At 35.4% G+C, this 22,257-nt stretch overlaps 1 protein-coding gene across 1 annotated transcript in view; it reads left to right on the forward strand.

Moving 5' to 3' along the window:
* timeout (circadian regulator timeout) overlaps positions 1-22,257 on the forward strand; it is a 1,081,463-nt gene that overhangs the window by 189,743 nt on the left and 869,463 nt on the right. The window contains exon 6 of the mRNA XM_075291454.1: positions 18,982-19,105. Coding sequence (XP_075147569.1) covers positions 18,982-19,105 — 124 coding nt within the window. The remainder of the gene's footprint in view (positions 1-18,981; positions 19,106-22,257) is intronic.

Below are 22,257 nucleotides of genomic sequence, written 5' to 3' on the forward strand. Positions count from 1 at the left end.
TGTTTTGGTATAGCCCCCATATAGACCGATCTCCCGATTTTACTTCTTGGGCTTATAGAAACCGCAGTTTTTATTCAATTTACCTGAAATTGGAAATCTAGAGGTATTGTAGGACCACAAATACGTGTGCCAAAAATTGTGAGTATCGGTCCATATTTTGGTATAGCCCCCATATAGACCGATCTCCCGATTTTACTTCTTGGGCTTATAGAAACCGCAGTTTTTATTCAATTTACCTGAAATTGGAAATCTATAGGTATTGTAGGACCACAAATACGTGTGCCAAAAATTGTGAGTATCGGTCCATGTTTTGGTATGATCCCCATATAAAACGACCTCCCGATTTGGGGTCTTGGCCTTATAGAAACCGTAGTTTTTAACCAATTTGTCTGAAATTAGAAATCTAGAGGTATTTTAGGACCATAAAGAGGTGTGCCGAAAATGATGAGTATCGGTCCATATATTGGTATAGCCCCCATATAGACCGATTTCCCGATTTTACTTCTTGGGTTTCTAGAATCCGAAGTTTTTATACTATTTGCCTGAAATTGGAAATCTAGAGGTATTTTCTGATCATAAAGAGGTGTGCCGAAAACGGTGAGTATAGGTCCATATTTTAGTATAGCCCCCATAAGAACGATCTCCCGATTTAACTCCTTGGGTTTCTAGAAACCGTAGTTTTTATCTGATTTGCCTGAAATTGTAAATATTCTGGTATTTTAGGCTCACAAAAACGTGTATCGGATTAAGTTTTTATCGGTCCATTTGGTAATGCCTCCATATAGATCGACTTCACTTCTTGAGGGTGTATAAGGCGCACTGATCATGAAAATTGCTTGAAACTCAATGTAAAATTTCCAGATTTTACTTCTACAGATTTAAGATTTCAAATCAAGACGTTATTTTATAATTTTCTTGCACACTTACAAGAGATGTTAATTATTCCTCTAAAACTCAAAAAAATGGTTCTTATAAATCCAGAATATGATATAGTCCTCATAGGTGAAATCTTTAAATTTATCTTCGGGAAGTGTCCTCAAGTCCTCAAGCCCTTCTGACATTGCAAAGGAAACCCTAATATTTGGGTCATGGTGGTGGGTATTTAAGATTCGGCCCGGCCGAACTTAGTGCTGTATATACTTGTTTGATAACATTTTGGTAGTACTCCTTCGGTTTTGCCTCAAAATAGGCCTCAGTTACGGCGATCACCTGTTCATTGCAGCCAAATTTTTTCCCTGCGAACATCCTTTTGAGGTCTGAGAACAAGAAAAAGTCGCTGGGGTCCAGATCTGGATAATACGGTGGGTGGGGAAGCAATTCGAAGCGCACCCAATTCATGAATTTTTGCCACCGTTCTCAATGACTTGTGGCACGGTGAGCTGTCATGGCGGAACAACACTTTTTTCTTCTTCATATGGGGCCGTTTTGCCGCGATTTCGACCTTCAAACGCTCCAATAACGCCATATAATAGTCACTGTTGATGGTTTTTCCCTTCTCAAGATAATCGATAAAAATTATTCCATGCGCATCCCAAAAACAGAGGCCATTACTTTGCCAGCGGACTTTTGAGTCTTTCCACGCTTCGGAGACGGTTCACCGGTCGCTGTCCACTCAGCCGACTGTCGATCGGACTCAGGAGTATAGTGATGGAGCCATGTTTCATCCATTGTCACATATCGACGTAAAAACTCGGGTGTATTACGAGTTAATAGCTGCAAACACCGCTCAGAATCATCAACACGTTGTTGTTTTTGGTCAAATGTGAGCTCGCGCGGCACCCATTTTGCGCAGATCAACTTCATTTTACGGTCATTCAAAATCATTTTGTGGAGTTTTTTGATGTTTTCGTCGGTAACCACTTCTTTCGGGCGTCCACTGCGTTCACCGTCCTCCGTGCTCATTTAACCACGCTTGAATTTTGCATACCAATCAATTATTGTTGGTTTCCCTGGGGCAGAGTCCGGAAACTGATTATTAAGCCAAGTTTTTCCTTCCACCGTATTTTTTCCCTTCAGAAAACAGTATTTTATCAAAACACGAAATTCCTTTTTTCCATTTTTTTCACAATAACAAAAGTTGCTTCACCAAGACGCTCTATCTCACAAACTAATTGACTTACAGACGTCAAATTTTGACACGAATCATTTGAAGGTTGGTACTATATAAAAATAATATGCATTTAATACTAGTGACGCCATCTATGTGTCAGACCGGGGACTTATCAGCCAATCTGTTATTTATTCAAAAAATATTCCCAAGATTTTCAAAGGATGTTCGGCATTATAAACTAAAAATCGCCTTGCTGATTTTTAAGGCTATTTGTTAAAAAATATCAAATTTTTAAGAAACATTTTGCGATAAATTATGAAACAAAATAATAAACTTTAGAACTCTTTTAAAGAGTAGGCGTAGTTCCCCTACATGCACAAAAATTGAAGTAAACCTTTTTCTTCCTCAAGTGGGGAATCCATGAGTAGTATCCAATATTAACCGCATAAAACCATTATGTTTCGTTTCAAATAAATCAGAACATTTAAACCTTTAAAAGTTATCATAATAATTTTTTTAAATGTCAGCCACGGGATGATTAATTTCCGAACATGTACCGGAAAATGTTGTCTGTCATTAAATGGACTATCCCCTCTCAGAAATGTCGGTGACATTTATGAGTGTTTCAAAGCTTCTCTGAGTGGTTTCATTGAAATGTGGAACACCTTTCAGACTCGGCTATAAAAAAGTCCCTTGTCATTGAGCATAACGTAGAATCGGCAGCACTCAGAGATATGAAAGAAGATTTCCACAATGGACTGAATAGTCAAAGTGCGCCGTAAGTATCGGGCTGCCACTATACCTAAATTTACCTAAATCTGCAACCAGATATCGAAAAATCATTTACCATTCATTTACTAACGTTCTCCCACGTTTTATGTAAATTTCAAGTAAATCAGTGAAGTGTAGATGTTGCTTTATTGTTTTAAAAAATGGACGTGCCCTTCCTCGATCAAATATCAAAGAACAAATTAGGTTTTTTTCCAGAGGCAGGGCTAAACTTCCCCTAAATTTCAAGAAAATCCGGAAACTTTTAAATTTTCAAAATGTCGGGCAAGTCTAGGTCCTTCTTTTCGACCACGTATCGAAAAATAAAGTAGCGAATCTTTGGAGCCACCGTGGTGCAATGGTTAGCATGCCCGCCTTGCATACACAAGGTCGTGGGTTCGATTCCTGCTACGACCGAACACCAAAAAGTTTTTCAGCGGTGGATTATCCCACCTCAGTAATGCTGGTGACATTGCTGAGAGTTTCAAAGCTTCTCTAAGTGGTTTCACCGGAATGTGGAACGCCGTTCGGACTCGGCTATAAAAAGGAGGTCCCTTGTCATTGAGCTTAACATGGAATCGGGCAGCACTCAGTGATAAGAGAGAAGTTCACCACTGTGGTATCACAACGGACTGAATAGTCTAAGTGAGCCTGATACATCAGGCTGCCACATAACCTAACCTAACCTTGTTTAGACGTCGCCTTCAACCTCCTGTAAAATTTCAAGAAATCGAATAACTATAGTTTAATTTTCAAAAAGTCTGGCAAGGGGAGCCCCCATATCCCGTCCAAATATTACAAAATCTGGTAACCCCCATATTAACTTCATAACCTTCCCCACATACTCTGTAAACTTCAAGTAAATCTGAGAAGTTTAGTTTTTTCACTGTACTTTAAAAAAAGTCGGGCAAATGGGTGGTCTAGCTCCCCGACCAAATATCGAAAAATAAAGTAGCGGATCTTTGTGTAGACGTTACCCCTAATCTTCCCTGAAAATTGCAAGCAAATCGGAGAACTTTGGCGTAATTTTCAAAATGTCATCACATGAACAGCATTTACGTTCTCTGAAAATTTCAAGTATATCGGTTCTGCCGGAACATAGAAACAAACACAGTTCAGACTTTATATCCTACATAGATAGATATATGACAACATTACATCTTATCCTAATAGCCACTTTGTGTATTCTTGCCGCCACTGTAACTAGTGACTTTTTCAGCAATAGATGCGAGATGGCAATAATAAAATCTATACATTTCTTAAAAAATTAGTCCGCGCTAGTGTTGGTTTCCGGATCACAGAGTGTACATGATAGTGAGTATAAATGTACAAGCATGATTTTGGTTGATGACCTATACTCTAGGAATTTTCCCTCTTGTTGTGAAGTTGAAGTTTAACATGAAGTTTTCCCACGTGAGCGTGAATGCACTAGAATTTACTCTTTCGTCTCCATTCCATTTGCATTTGCATTTGAATTTCGTCCTCTATTTCACTTTTGATGGTGAGCTTTAATATGAAGTTCTTCAACGTAAGCGTGCATACAATACAATTTTCACTTTGGTCTCCATATCAACATATGCACTTGAATTACATATCCTTTAGTTCTCGTACTTTATTCAAAGGATTCGCATAACCGTAGCGAAATAATTTTTATCGAGTTCCTTTACCCATTCACTATTTCTTTTGATTACAAAGAAAACGATTTCAGGAATTTATCCTACAATGAAAGTAGTGTGAAACATATACGCGTGGAACATCTTTCATCCCTATACTCGGAAGCAATGAAACCACGAAATGAATCCCTTCACCGCCTAAGGATCTACCATCATGCTTGAACACATTGGTTAAATAATTCATTAAGAATTGGTGGTTCAATTAAATCATTTCAACTCTAGTCATGTCTGAATGTCCTTTTCGCTCTCAATTTAATTCTCAATGGTTCTGGTCTGTCTATTAATATCCAAACCCGGTAAAACTTTACAAGTTTTCTTGTGATGAGAATTCGAAGTAGAGGGGAAACGGAAGGAATTCCTGATATCTTATTCGGTGTTGATGTGTGCACCAAATTACTTGACTTATTCAAGGGTTTCAGATGGCACAAACGACCCCTATGAATGCCCGCATCGGATTTTCACATTTTACAAAATAGCTGGTGTTCCCATTGGTTGCTCTTTAACACGGTCATTTACCTTCGTTTTGTCTTGAACACAAAGTTGGTACTATCTCTCTGTCCGTCTGTCTGTGATCCCATCTAATTCTATTGAAAATTAAATCCAATTAAAAATTCTCTTTTCAATTCATCCATGGCAAGAGCCATCCATCCAAACTGGTTGGCTTTAGCTTCATCTTTAAGATGCCACTGGGTGGGTTGGCTGGCTGGCAAAAGAAAGATCCCATATGGCTTGGTATTGTATCAAAGAAAAAGGAAATATCTTCAAAAAATGTGTGACTGTATGGCTTCCCCATGTGAGTGAATAAATTCTCCGCCAGTTGTCCTTTGAGGAACGGCATTTGATGACGACGCAACCGGTTTGGTGCAACTGATTCCTTTGTAGCTGTTGTTGCTGCCGCTGTCGTTTCTTTTAAATCCTCCTTAGACATGTTTGGAGTTAAGTTTCCTCTTGGTTTTATGGATGTATGAAGATGGACAGGCATGATGTACGATATACTCGGTGTTGGCCCAATGTGTGCTTTATTTCCACTTGAAAAATTTTAATTTCGTTAATGAGTCCTGTTTTCTCGAAAGTTGACTTGGAAATTTTTCTGTGTGTTTGTGTGTTGCATTCCGGTCCTTTGAGTATGTATTTCTATGCGAAGATGGCATGTAAGAACTTCACACTCATCCACCTGGAATGCTTGAAGACGATGGAGAGGGCAGAATGCTAAGATTTCCTTAAGTTCCCTTAACTACTTTTAATTTCTTGATAGACCTCTGTTGTCACTTTCCACTTCTTCATGTCTTTGGCCTTTGTGTCAGCCAGTCTTTCAGGTAGTTAGTTAGTCAAACAGTATTCATTCGTTAATTCTAATTATTCTGAATATTGCTCTCTATGTGACAATAGTGAGAGCATAATATGAATAGCTATGGTAATGTCCTCGTCTTACAAAGGAGCTTAATTATGTCGGATCATAGGTTGTATGGAAACATGCGATTTGAATGGAATATCAATTAAAGGATTCATTTCACCATTCAGAAGTTCGATTTATATCAGTGTAAAGGTACAGGTGGTTTTAACTAAGAATTGAATTTCAGAGAGTATTGTAGCTGTATACGTGATACGATTTTTTACCGTGACAACCGAATACTCTATCCTTTGAAAAGCACAGTGGTATCGAATCGAAAGAAATGTCTTCTTGCCAAAAACTAGGAACCCAACAATCTTTAGCTTAGTTTGAAATTATGTAGCCTCAATCTCATGATAGAATTGGAAACAAGTACATGTTTGGGGAAATCAACCCTCGTAGCCTTTTATTTGGCGGGATTGGACAACCCTAGTGTTGCCAACTGACAACTCTATCGTACTACTTGAAATTTTTAGGTTACACGTATTCAGAACGTTTTGAAATACTAGCACTATTTGTGTTGTTCACACGCCCAGAGAAAAAATAGTTTTCTCCAGTACGAAAATTTAGACAAACGAAATTTTCCTTTAATGTAAAGTATTTTCTTTAAGAGCAAATAAAATCGAATTGAAGACGAACGATGTCTCCATTGTTGTTTACTTGCTGTTAAATAAAATTATATAGCGGCTAAAGAAAACTGTAATTGTCTACAATTTCGTTCCTCAGAAAAGAAGTATTCTTTCAGTGCAGTAACTTAAAAGATTAATCTCGCCCAAAAAACATGGAATTAAATCATGAACATTTTCATTCGATAATTCGTTATAACTTTCGGCATAGATTATCTCAACTACAGTGCATCGATGAACTTAATTTAATGTTTAGCGATGACGCTCCTTCAAGAACCTGTGTTTTTTGATGGTACACGCAAAAAAATAATTCTTTCCTACCAGACGAAGTTTTAGACAAACAAATATCGTTTGTCATTTGATTTTCGCTATATGGAAGTTTGTTTGGAAGATACTTTTATGATAGACGTTGATTCTTTTACAGGATATAAAATCTATTTCTTTTCTGGCTAATTGCAACTTCCCTCATACCTTTCTCACTTTCAAGAGGTTTTTCAGTTCTTAGCACCTATTTCTGTAGAAGAAATTATTCGATTTTATAAATTTTACATTTCGGAACGGAGAATCGATCCGCGAATTCTCCGTTCTGAAGTCAACTCACTATACACTGGGCTACGTAGTTGTTATTGTCAATTCATTTCATTTCATATATCTTTATTTCATAATCGAAAAGCCAAGGACAGTCCAAATATGATTATGCATACACGGACGAAAAAGACTGTTTTTCATATGTTTGGGTATAAACATTATATGTTTGGAACTCAAATTTTTAAACACAATATTTTTGAGTGCAAACATATAATGTTCATAAACTAGCATAATATGTTTGGGACATATATGTTAATATGTTAGAACATATTATGTTTGGGACATAAAATGTTTGTAAATATAATATGCTTGGATGCAAACATATATTAATTTAGAAATAGCCCATACACATATATGTGTTTACAAAGAGAGACAAGGTGTATGCTGGAAGTAAAATAATGAAAGTAACCAATTGGCGCATTACAAATATATATACACAAAGAAAATTTCATTAAATATAGGAAAAATACTATCCCGTGTAAAAATTGGTGGATCTGACCAGATATTATTAGATCTGCCGCCATATCTGATTAGATACGGTAGTATATCTAGGCAGATATGGTCAGATCCGAAAAATGGTAATATCTGATCAGATCTAAATCTAAAGGAGTTAGATCTGACCAGATCTCAAATTTGGCCCACATCTAATTATATCTAATCTGATATAATTAGATGTTAATATATCTAATTATATATAATTTTATCTACAAATTGTAACCTTTCCCCGTTACATATAATATTACCCTATTTAATAAAACGAATTATATAATATACTATATTAATAATGGTAAAACTGTATTATTTAAATTACTATTGAGATCGTACATTTTATGTATGTTAAGTAACTTAAGTTTTAGAATTCATTAAAAACAAAAAACGAAAAAGTTAAACAATAGTGGTCTATTTACTACTTTTGTCGTTTGATCTCGCCAAGACGTTGGGACATTGCCCTCTCCACGTCTTTTTTCGATTATGACTCCCAATTCTGCTCTTTCGCAACCCGGAATGAAAAATCTAAAGACAGTAAACGATTTATCAGTTAATTTGAAATTTATAGATTTGGTATAAGGGTATACTTACCAACAATAGCTTCTTTGGCCCTGTGATTTTGGGCAAAAACGGGTTCTGTATCTCCAAACCCTGTGCCATTGGGGGTTGTCCAGTGAGTTACATTTCGTTTGAATACGCCTTCCAGCAACTTGCGAGCCACATGCGAAGCCTTGTGGGACGTCCCCAATGCCATGTTGTGAATGATGGGACGACAATATATGTTGTTCCCAATACATATCATCTGTAAAGAAACATTTCATCAATATATAAAAATAGCAACAAAACAATAAACTTACCTTACCACAGCTTCTCTTACTCTTTTATCTTCCTCGAAAAATGAGAAGACATTAGATTTTTATATAAAATAAAAATATCAAACTCGCATTATCAAATATTTGATATATTTTTTTTTTTTTCAAATTTAATAACAACAGGTGTTGCTAATGGTGATAGTTATGGGGTGATATTTTTGAAAACAAAAAGACAGTTGTGTCTGAAAGTTAAGCATTTTATGAATGATATTAAAAAGGGTTTCTTGAAACTGTCGCAACATATAAAGATTGTTTGGTTATGTTCACCACTTGTTTTGATGTGCGACCAAACATACGTGCATGTAACCAAGTATATCACGTTAATATTCTCGTAACAAACACATTATTTTTAAACACAAACATATACAAATATTTTTTTATCCGTGTTACAGAACTGGTTCATGATTTAACGCGATATATAATTAGATATGCAGCTCTATATAGTATATATAATTAGATATGATGTCATATATGAAGATATACAATTAGATCTTACCAGATATGACTTATATAAATAGATATAACAACATATATAATTAGATCTGGAATCAGATCTAATCATATATAACACTATACATAACATATCTCCGTAGATCTATTTATATCTACAACCATATCTGAGCAGATATAATTATATATACTTTGATATTATTAGACATGATTAGATCTCTCAATTTTTACACGGGATGTGTGAATATAAACAAGAATAAAGTTACATATTATGAGTAAACATATATATGTTGTGATATAAGACTTCGCCAAAAATTGTATATGCTTAAGTAAAATATTAAAATCAGTATTCGGAGAGAAAATTCATTCGGAACCAAGATAAAATATATTTGAAAACAAGTAAGTAAAGTAGAAAGTCGGGCGGGGCCGACTATATCATACCCTAAACCACCATTACAGAATTAGTAATCATAAGCATTTGTGGGGTAACATATAGGTCTGGGAGATAAACCGCAGTTGCATATTTAAGAAAATTGAGGGGTACATGTCTTTGGGTGCTATGTGTCACTCTGACTATAGCTCATACTCAATGTTGCCAGGGAAAATGTTCGGTTTACCCTACAAGGACAAAAAAAGTTCCCTACTTTCCCATACATTCCCAAACAATTTTCCCCACTATATTTTTCGTTAAATTTAAAAAATTTTACAAAACAAAAATGGTCCTAAGTACTTTATTGTCTTAAAACATGAATATGCAACGTATATAACTTAGAATATCAATTTGTATTACCACCACGGTTGCCACAGTTGGTAGAATTTTACCCAAATTAGTAATCTTTTTTGTTAAATATCTATAAAAATAAAATTTTGGAAAAAGTTTCTATAAACAAATTTTTGTGAGAAATTTTTCTATAGAAATAAAATTTTGACAATATATTCTATAGAAATAAAATGTTGAGAAAAAGTTCCACAGAAATAAAATTTTGAGAAAATTTTTTATAGAAATAATATTTTGAGAAAAATTTCTATAGAAATACAATTTTGACAAAATGTTCTATAGAAATAAAATGTTGACAAAATTTTCTACAGGAATAAAGTTTACCACAAATTGTTAAAGATCAATCCTTGCCGGCTTCTAATTTCTAAATAAATATTAGAAAACCCCTACATATAGGGAATTTCCCCTACTTCTAGCAACACTGGCTGTGTTGATATTGCACCTACGGAGTTAGTATGCCACTAATATTGAGCCCATTATTAAAAAAGAGAAAATCGTTAAATTAGTGTGGGTAATAAATACAAATTTGTAAAAATCGAGCAATATTCTTATGTAAGAGCTACAAGTACGTATAGAACGATCGGCTAGTACATCAAAATTTGAAATTTGAGTAACATTGGTTAATAAATAAGAGTACAATGCCAAATTTGGGAAAATCGAGCGATGCATATATATGGAAGCTATATCTAAATATGAACCAATTTGCATAATATTTTGCGGGTTTGATTAATACCACAAAAGGTAAGCTTGTGCAAGATTTGAGTAAGATCAGTTAAGAAATGAGGCATGTATGGTCAAACATAAGGTTATTAGGGGGGAATTTTTCAAAATCGGGTGATACATATATGGGAGCTATATCTACATCTAAACCGATTTCGATGAAATTTTGCACATATAGTTACTACTATAGAGGACTGGATCTAGCCAACTTTTAGTAAGATCGGTTAATAAATAAGGGTTCTATGGCTAAATTTGGGAAAATCGGGCTATACATATATACGGGAGCTATATCTAAATTTGAACCGATTTCGATGATTTTTTGCATATATAGTAAGTGCTATAGAAGACTACATTTAGCCAAATTTGGGTAAGATTGGTTGATAAATAAGGGTTTTATGGCCAAATTTAGAAAAATCGGGCAGTACATATATATGGGAGCTATAGCTAAATCTGAACCGATTTCGATGATTTTTTGCACATATAGTTAGTGCTATAGAAAATTATATTTAGCCAACTTTGAGTAAGATCGGTTGATAAATAAAGGTTTTGTGGCCAAATTTGGGAAAATCGGGCGATACATATATATGAGAGCTATATCTAAATCTGAACCGATTTGGATGAAATTTTGCAGACTTGAAGGGCGATGGAAAAGATTACCTTTTGCCAAATTTGGTGACGATCCGTTTGAAAAAAAACGCAACGTGACCCCATTTGTCGAAATCGGGCGATACATATATATGGGAGCTATATCTAAATTTGATCCGATTTCTCCAAATTCAATAGCGTTCGTCCTTGTGCCCAAACAACTCCCTGTACCAAATTTCATCAAAATCGGTTAATAATTGCGACCGGAATCCTGTGAACAACAAATACATGGACAGACGGACGGACGGACGGACACCAAGCGCTAGATCGACTCAGGAGGTGATTCTGAGTCGATCGGTATATATTTTATGGGGTCTATTCAATATTTCTGGTAGGCACATTTTTTGGCCGATCAAACTTATTATACCCTAACCACTATGTGGTTTAGGGTATAAAAAGAGCATGAGTTTTGTTTATCATTTTCGCATTACGGGCACAAATTTTTTGTTTCGTCAAAACAAATCGGAACGTAGGACGAGTAAGTCAAAATATTCAAACAAAGGTAATTAAAGGGATCTTCATAAAAACTAACGAAAGGGCACTATACACTGAACAAAAAGCATGTCCGGTTCCAAAGATTGTGTCTCCACTTTAACAATTTTGATTTGATTTCAACCAAAGAAGCGGAGAATACAAGTAAGGGTGCTTTTAAGACACAATTCTCTTTTAAATGGGGTTTTGTGTACTTGACTCTACGAAGCACATTTCAAATTTTCGCTTTTTCAGCTTTTTCCGTTAAAAACAAGACTTCCAGTAGAAATTATGCTATGTTTCAAGTAAAAAATGCCTTTAAAATAAATTATTGAAAAACATATCCTATTTGTGAATGATTTTTGCCTTGTAGTCAAGATGCAAAAATGCAACAAATTTGAAGACAGTTTCATTAATTTTAAAGAATTTTTCTGAATTATTAAAGTCAAGTTGACCTTAGTCCAAAATTTGTTCTTTCATGTTATGATACCCATTTTTAAGCCAAATCACTTAATTATAGCAACAACACGACTTCATTGAAAGTATCGACCTTTGAAGATCTATAAAAACAAAGATTAGTTCCTCTTTATTAATGAGTATTCCAAGAGGAGTTGACGGATTTTTTTCGAAATTATATTAAATTGTATTATAACATGGTGGGGAAAGATCCAAAGCAACAATTGAATAAGTATATTTTCTTTAAAAGAAATTATTAAAGAAAAGTAAAAGGGTAAACATGGCCATTTTAACGTGATAATGCCAATTTATACCGGCCTTAAGAATTAAATTAAGTACAAAATTATTCGTTAATAAAAATTTATATATTTATTTGTATTTCTAAATTAATGGTGTTACATGCTAGCAAACAATTGTTCACACCAAAATAAATTTATGTGCTGTTTTAAAATTACTGTTTAGAATTTAAATATAATGTGCTTTTGAATGGTTATCGTTAACCTTAGGATTCGATGGAAAAATATTTTTATATACTCGAATTCACGTTCTTATTTTGTAAGAGTTTTTGAATTTCTTCGAAAATTTTAAACTTGTATACAAAAACCTTTATTTGTTACACAATTTTTATTTTTGCAATAAAAAAATAATATTTGATTTGAACTCAGTCCATTTCGCTTATATCAAGCACTTTTCTTTTCTGACTTTAAGTCTTTTATAAAACACACTTTAAAATTTCGTAGTAAAAATTTAATATAATAGTATGTAATGCTGAACACCTTTTCGGGAACTTCCGAACGTATTTGGAAAATATGTTAAAAAATATATTTAAAAAAATGGTGTTGGTCGAAGCAGGGATCGAACCCAGGTCCCTTGTCACGCAAGGCGGACGACCAACCACTGCTCCACGCTGCCAACAAATGTATGTTTAACAATGTTATGATTGCATCGGCTCGTGGGCGCCGCCAGCTATGCTATATAAATATAACTTATAACGATAATTATCTCTTGATGGCCATAACAGGTACGTAGGCCAGTGGTTAGTGTGCTGGCTTACAAACTGTGTGGTCCGCTGTTCGAATCCCCGTCCGGCAAAAGGTAAAATTAAAAAAAATATAAAATATAATAATTTCTTCTAAAATGTTTGTATTACAGAAAAAGGTGCTAAAAACTCGTGGAAGTGAGGGAATATACAATAAGGCAGAAAAAAATTGTTGAGCACAATCTTCTTTGGGAGAAAATTCTTCTAAGCATATAATATTTTTGGGTTCAAAATGTTTCCAAACATATTATATGTTCACATAAGAACATATAGTTTTTTGGAAGACAACATTATTGAATTTGGATGGTAAAATACAAAATGTTTGGAACTTAGACTACTCAAACATATTATATTGTTTCGACCAATATGCTTTTAAAATATTATATATTGTTAGAAATCAAACATATAAATGTTTGGGCAATACCCAAAAATGTATATGCTTGAAGCAAAATATGTTTGGGAGCATATGTTACAGAAGCGATTTTTTTTTGAGGGTGTAGCTACAATTTAGAAAGACACTATGGTATAACAAATTCAAATCCATATATAATATACTTAGATTATAATATCAAAATGCAGTAAATAAATAAATGACTCTAATATGGGTAAATAATAAGAGAACATTTTAAATTGTACGACCATTAATGTCAGTGTATAACATTTTTCTGTTTCCTTTCTTTCTAAAGCCGCAAAATTAATATTCGTCTATATTCATGACAATATAGGGAGAAATTCCTATTGTCGTTGGGAACAATTGTGTTCCACAACCTTACCACTCTCACCTGAAATGATCTCTGCATCACTAAGGTCTGGTACCGTGGAACCACCAAGCAGCGAGTTCTATTCGAGTCTCCAAATTCAAAAAGTGCAATCAAATAAGATGGATTACAATATTTCATTGTCTTGTAAAACAACATCTTAGCCTTAATTTAATAAAATTCTCAAAGGTGCACCCTAAAAGTTCCACAGAGCTACATGGTCATGCACCCTCAAATTGTATATATATCGAATAATCTGATTAAAACAAACCTTGAGGCGATGTAGGCTACCCGAACTGGTTCCAGAAAATACTTCCAGGCCATACATAATGTGTGGCATTATAAGACCAAGTCCTATGCGCCTTCGTATAGTAAAAGGGAGACTTGATCCTGCCCTATACATTCTGCGTAGTTGAAATGTAATATTCGAAATGACCTTATTTATATGCCTGTCGAAATTAAGACGATTATCAACGTAAAATTCCAAAACCTTAATGCAATCAACTTTGTCAATAACACTATTGTTAATAAAGAAATTCAAACTAGAAAAATTCGAACCATTAAAAGTAATGCACTTGGATTTAGCAGCATTAACCTCAATAAAATTATCCCTACACCATGTAGACACCGTCACCAGTTCATCATTCATCCGATCCTCCACTACCAACAATTTGCAAATCATCAACATATGGCCGAGCCCTTCCAAAGGATAAAACCTGAAATATATCATTGATATACATTGAGAAAAATAAAGGACCTAAAATGGAGCCTTGCGGAACACCGCGATATACATTCCGTAAACGGGAGGTGGAACCATTACACTCAACGTACTGACTTCTACCTGAAAGAAAGGATTTGCATAGGCGACAAAGAGGAATAGAAAATCCGTAAAACTGGTACATTTTGTTGAGGAGAAGTTCATGACTGATAGAGTCAAACGCCCGGCTAAAATCGAGACTTACCAATACCGTAAAATTTCTGCAGTCTAAGTTCCTCCGTATATCATCAACTAAATCAACCATCAGTGTAGTGGTACTGTGCCCTTTCCTGAACCCGGATTGAAATTCCGAAATCAATCTATTTTTTTTTTTTGAGAGAGAGAGCTGGTTATTTATAATTACTTCCAACACTTTAGAGAGTGCGGGGAGTATGCTAATAGGTCGAAAGTCAGAAGGCCCCTGCGGATATCGAATCTTGGGAACAGGCACAATCCTAGCACAAGTCCACTGACTCGGAAACGTCGAAGTGGTAATAATCGTGTTGAATATATGTGCGATATGATGCGATATACCCGGAAATAGCATTCCAATAAATTTCAACGGAACACCATCACTTCCGACGGCATTCGATTTTATGCTGCAGATAGCAGACCAGATATCATCGACGTCTACAGTCCTCAAGGAAAATATTTTTGGTTATAAAATTTTGAAATTTTCAAAAATCACAAAACTCTAATAAAAGAAAAATGTTTTCCAAACTTTTTTTCTTTGCGTGTAAGGTGAATTCAACCGAAGTCGTAGTGCACTCCAAGACGAATTTCGTGAAGGTTGGCCAAAATCAATTGTTGTTCCAGGAACCACTGAAAGATCGTCTGTGACCTATCGTGAGATTGAGACAAACTTATACATTAGTGGGGCCAGCATGTATTAAATATTGCATGAATATTTAAAGGTAAAAAATTTCGCGTTGTTTCCCACTCAATTTATCAATCGCTCAAAAAAGGCTCGATTCAATTGGTCGAAAGAAATGATCCACAAATAGGATCGCTTTGTTTTGGAACACGTCTAGGACAGGATTTACGCATATGAGTCCGAATGTAAATAGCAGTCGTTTGTATGGGTACTTCAAGATAAGCCAAATTTCACAATTCCAAGCAAATTTACGTCTAAAAGACTGGACGTATCGCAATCGTACCACTATAACAACGTAGCACAATAAATATAACTGGTGCACAATCATTTGTTTGCCATTTTCCTTCCAAGAAATCTGGAAATCCAACCGGATCTCTCTTTATCATGTCAATGCACATATCAGCTCAATCAAGTGCATTTTTGAGCACTCAAAATATAGATTTGATGGGTCATCCGCCGTGTAGTCCTGGTCTGGCATCGAATGTTTTCTTTCTAGCCCCGTACACAAACAAATAAAATGAGAGGTCAACGTTTTTCGACTCCTGAAAAAGCGGTTAATGTGTTCAGTTTTGGAAATACCTCAATCAGAGTGGGAAAGGCGCTTCGACAACTGATTCAAACCCATGCAAAAGGGTATAGGTTAGGTTAGGTGGCAGCCCGATGTATCAGGCTCACTTAGACTATTCAGTCCATTGTGATACCACATTGGTGAACTTCTCTCTTATCACTGAGTGCTGCCCGATTCCATGTTAAGCTCAATGACAAGGGACCTCCTTTTTATAGCCGAGTCCGAACGGCGTTCCACATTGCAGTGAAACCACTTAGAGAAGCTTTGAAACCCTCAGAAATGTCACCAGCATTACTGAGGTGGGATAATCCACCGCTGAAAAACTTTTTGGTGTTCGGTCGAAGCAGGAATCGAACCCACGACCTTGTGTATGCAAGGCGGGCATGCTAACCATTGCACCACGGTGGCTCCCATGCAAAAGGGTATAGATCTCAATGGGGAACATTTTGAAAAACGATTTCGATGATTAATATATATTTATATAAAAGGCAATCCTCTCAGTTTTAACTAAACATAAACTAAAATTTTAAACTGTACTGGACACCTACTAAGAACCCACAAACTTGCAAACTTAGAGGAGAATTCCTCAGAAAAAATTTTGTTGATATCTTTATCCGTTCAAAAGTTGCAGAATTATTTCCAAAAAAGCGATTAAGAATCACTGTACGGTCTTTGAAATCTATACCCTTTCCAGAATATAAGACACAACATTAAAAGCACTTCCAAAAGATGTACTTTATTTTAACCACACGGGAAGTTATTTTAATTAATTTTTTTTTAATTCATATTTTTAATGGATAATTTTATCTTTGTTTGAAAAAAAAATAGAGTAACAATAAATAAAAATTGTACTAATTATTTAAATTTTGTCGAAAACAATGCTAAATCCATTCTAGAAAAATGTCAAATTTTTGAAAACTTTGAGGTCAAACGTCTCAGACAAGACAAAATGAAAAAACTTTTCACATCAAAAACACTGAATTCGAATCACACCTTAAGAAGTGATGCAAATTCATTGCAACGGTTGTTGAAATGAAGGAATATGATCACAACAAACATGTTTTAAGAGCAAAACTGTTGTTTTCGCGCCAACCATAACATGTTTGAATTAAATACATAGTTTCCAATAAAATAGGGTTGCTGCAAACATGTTAGGTTAGGTTAAAGTGGCAGCCCGATTAAGATTCAGGCTCACTTAGACTATTCAGTCCATTGTGATACCACATTAACTAAAAGTACCTATAACACAAAGGGTGATACGGTCAAAATTTGGTCAAGGGAAAACGCGTGTAAATCGGTGAAATCGTTTATTTAAAAAATCAAATTAAATTTCTTTTTCAAGTTCAATTAGTATAAAATTCAGGAAAAATATTCAGTTAGGCATTCGCTTTTCCAAATCCGAATTGCCGGGCCTCACGCTTGACACCTGCCATCAGATTTTGTAGGTGGCTGTACAAAATCCACCTTCTTCGCCGCAGAAAGGCAGTTTGCCTTGAACTGCTGCTCGTCCTTAGCAGTTTTTTTGGTCTTCTTTAAGTTCCGCTTGACAATAGCCCAGTATTTCTCAATTGGGCGGAGCTCTGGCGTGTTGGGAGGGTTCTTGTCCTTGGGAACCACCTGCACGTTGTTGGCGGCGTACCACTCCATGGCCTTTTTACCGTAATGGCAAGATGCCAAATCCGTCCAAAACAGTACGGAACAACCGTGTTTCTTCAGGAAAGGCAGCAGACGTTTATTCAAACACTCTTTCTCGTAAATTTCTTGGTTGACAGTCCCGGAAGCTATGAAAATGCTGCTTTTCAAGCCACAGGTACAGATGGCTTGCCAAACCAGATATTTCTTTGCGAACTTTGACAGTTTTATGTGCTTGAAAATATCTGCTACCTTTCCCCTTCCTTTTGCCGTATAAAACTCCTGTCCCGGAAGCTGCTTGTAGTCGGCTTTGACGTATGTTTCGTCGTCCATTACCACGCAGTCAAACTTCGTCAGCATCGTCGTGTACAGCCTCCGGGATCGCGCTTTGGCCGTCGTATTTTGTTTATCATCGCGATTTGGAGTCACTACCTTCTTGTAAGTCGATAGTCCGGCTCGTTTTTTGGCTCGATGCACGGTTGTAGACGATACACCCAGCTTATTTGCGGCATCTCGGAGAGAGAGGTTAGGGTTTCGCTTGAAACTACCGGCAACTCTCTTTGTCGTCTCAGCGGCTTCCGGTTTTCGATTTTGCCAGCTTTGCATGCGAGTAGCTCGGATTTTCGCGATGCGCGAGCAAAATTTTGATACACTGCTCATCGTGCTTGGACGGCATTTTGACAACTGAAGAGTGAATTCCAAAATCAAAATAGGAGCAACATTCTACACACACACACCTTCAAAATGAGGGGTGCTCAGGTTTTTTAAATGCAAAATTGAAAGAAATACGTCAAGTTTATATTGACCAAAGTTTGACCGTATCACCCTTTATGGGCACTTCTGGTTTCAACCGCTGAACCTTCTCGATTATTTATACAAACATGATCGCTTCAAACATGTTTTAGGAGCAAAATGTTTGAGGCGATCATATTCCTTCTGTGGGTGTGACAAGCCCATGCCAAATTCATCGCCTCTGTATTAATTTTGCACCACTCCCGCATCTAAAAAGAAAATTTTCGCTACTTTTATGGCGAGATTGTTTTTTTTTTTTGCTGGGTACCATTTTATTAAATGGTTACAATGCGTTTTTTAATTTTTCACGCCAACAGACATCACTGTTAACTAAAATATTATAAATATGACGGTTGCTTAGCCCCATTCCATTTGGTTGGCTTTTCCGTGTTTTTGTTAAAGTGTGTTTTGTCGTGTCTCATTGGAGACTTGTCTTAAGCATTATTTAAGTGCAAACATTTCCTTGCAGTTAATTTCTTCTTCGTTTATAATTATATCAGCTTTCAACGGAATTTAATGTTTCTTTCCTTTGTTCCCGTCTTTCCCTTACCCATCTCACCTATTTTTGCTCTAACTATTTTGCAGTGAATCGCTGAGCGTACAATGTTTCCATTGGGTCCTGACACGTATGCAACATCATATGGACATGATTGTAAGCGACAAAAAGCAAGCTCGTCCCTGGGCCAAACGTCTACATGTTGCACTCCAGGTAAGTATCGTTCATTAGAGCAGATTCTGGAGCACGTTCTTCGGATGCTGTTGTCAGGTGATTGCATTCACATTGCTTTGTGCTATATCCTTTGTAGAAATAATTTTAAAGTTTTTCGTTTTCTTTTTTGGGTTTAGTTTACATTTCTATGACTAAGAAATGTGGCAGTATTCGACATAGATGTGAAGTTTCCGTTTCGTTAGAGATGAGTTTTGTGTATTATGATATTGGAATATGATAAGAATCGTAAGATATCATAAACATTTGAATGTTCTTGGGGAATGCGATGAGGAATTTTACTAATTGCAATTCCACATACAACCAGAGATTGAATACGATCACTGTTTGATATCGATTTTTTCAATAATAATAATTTTGAATTTCATGGAATTAATTGTAAGAGATTTAATGAATTAATGATTGAAGTAAACCCAGTGATGTATTGGACAATAAGCTTTGTTTACTATGTAATTAGAGAACAGTTTTTCATGCTTGAAGATGTAACTCAACGAAGTCAATGCTTCCTGTCTCTCTTACATAGCCACCAGTGAAATAAGACGTGTATTCTTTTTTTAGCGATTTTTTAAAATGAAAATTAATTTATATTTTTTGTCAATATCTTCAAAAACTATTGAGGATCTTCATTTGGCGCCCGAGCAGGGACATTAAGTCAAACATTAACCAAATAAAAACTATAAAATCGGCCTTCATTTGTTTTATCACTGGTGGGCTATCGCGAGCACTGTGGATTTGGTTTAACTTACCATCTTTGTATTATCGATGCCTCGTTTTTGTTGCCGTGCTTGTCGAAGCAATCATCAAGGAAATAACTCAGACTCAAGCCAGTCTGATACAGAGGTAACAAATTCAAAAAAATAGTTTGGGCAATATAACCCAATTCGTTAATTTACTACGTTTTGGGAAGTCTCTGTAATTTAATCAGAAGATCACAAAGTTGATTGACACTATATGCAAAATATTTCTTAATTTACAAAAAATAACATATTTGCCGTATTGGATGTAAAGCTGTCGATTAAATTATTTTTGTATTCCACACACGCATTACCACTCTCGTTGTTAAATCTAAAAATTCTCTAACAAAACAAATTCTATGAATTAGGGAGAAATCTCTACTCGTTCTCAGATTTACCGTTTTATGCGAATGGTGAAACCATATCATAAATATTAAGAAACTGGGATTCTGGGTGCACACCTAAATGAGTTTTCAAGTATTTCCATTTCAAATAAGAAACATTTCTCGTTAAAAAGTAGGTAATTCATTGGAAGTGTTATTGCGCATTAAAATAGTGACGCTGGCTTTCAGAGTCTATACCTATTTGAGAGAACTTCCAATAACTGTCAACTCAAAAATGAAGTGATAGATTAATGCAACATATTGTTATCGGAAAGTAAGTAGAAATAAACAAAATAAATAAATGGTCGTGTGCATTGGAAGTGAAAAATAAAAAAATTAAGTTTGAGAAAAATATTTATAGAAATTGCAAAGTGTGAGAAATATTAATAAATTAGAGAGTGAGGTGGATTTCACAGCCACTTTCGTTACGCCAAACTACCATTAAAAGGATTGAGCACAGTCTATTGGACAACGTCCACGTGCTATTGTCGCTGAAAAACAAGACTGGTAAGAAGAGGCAGGATTCTCCATCCTCCGATACGGCGGAAAAATACAGCATAAGAAAGCTAAATTGATAGAGAACATTGAAAGATTCATAAAGTCGACCCGCGAGAAAACCATAGCGCTTAATCCTATTGAGCTAGAATGTCGACTTGAAATGTTAAAATCATACATAGACCAAGTTTTAAAATATCAAACTGAGCTTGAGATGTTAATGCCTGATAATGACGAAAGGGCAGAGTTAGAGGATATTTGTATTAGTACAAAGGCACTCTTTCTTAATGCGCTGTCTAAAACTAGGGAAGCTAGTTTAGCGGAAACATCCTTTAGCATGACATCCCATCGCCCAGCAAAAAATTTGGAAGTTCTTCCAAAGGCACAACTTTAAAAGCACTTCCAGAAGATGCACTCCCAATGATAGTCTTTATTTTAACTACCCAGGAAGTTCTTTTAATTCAAATTTTTATAACTTGGTTTTTTCATACTTTGAAAGGATAATTCTAAGTTTTTTTGTTTCAAATAGGTTAAACACAGAGTAAGAATTCATAAAATGGTACAAATCATTTAAATTTTATCGACAAAAATGCTAAATCCAACCTGAAAAAATTGTGAATTTTTGGAAATATTTGAGGTCAAATGTTTCCGACAAGCGTTAGAATCCATTAAAAATTATAAAAAAATTATACAAATTATTTATGTGACAAAATATTACAGAATTTTTTAATTTACATCCAAAATATTGAATTCGGATCACACCAAAATAAGTGATGCAAATTCAGTGCAACTTCCGTCCTATGACAAGCCCATGTTAAATTCATCGCTTCTGCGTCAATTTTGCACCACTTCCGGATCCAAAAAAAAAAAATTTTTCATTACATTTTTGGCGACGCTTTTTTTTTTTTTTTTTTGCTGGGCAGTCAAGGCTTCAAAACATGCGCCTTCCAAAGTTTACAGGCAAGTATTCGGAATATAAGAACTTTATTAGCCTCTTCGAAAATTTGGTGCATAACGATGCGTCTTTGACCGATATAGAAAAGTTTAACCATTTGATATCATGTTTATCCGAGGAGGCTCTTGGCAAGGTAAGAGCTTTTCAAATATCTGAAGAGAACTAACCAAAGGCCTTAGCGAGCCTAATGAAAGTTTACGACAATGACTGCTTGATCTATTTTGATAACATATCAAAACTCTTTGATCTCCCAGAAATGGGAAAACCCTCCGCATCGGCCTTAAGAGGCATGATCGATACAGTATCGGCAATTTACGAATCGTTACTCTCCATTGGACATGATAAAAACATTGCTAATGCCTTTCTAATACATCTAGTTATGACCTAGGTTGATTCAATAACGAAAAGTAAACGGGAAGAACAGCTTGATTTCAGCAAATTGCCACTGTGGTCGGATTGTGAAATTGCTTTGAATAGACGTTATCAGCACATTTCTGCTGACGAGGCATCTGGTACAAGATATAAGGCTTTGAAATCAAAGATTGAAAATAACCCTAGAAAAAATTC

This window comes from Haematobia irritans, chromosome 1 (assembly GCF_050003625.1).
Source record: "Haematobia irritans isolate KBUSLIRL chromosome 1, ASM5000362v1, whole genome shotgun sequence".
Classification (NCBI taxonomy): Eukaryota; Metazoa; Arthropoda; class Insecta; order Diptera; family Muscidae; genus Haematobia; species Haematobia irritans.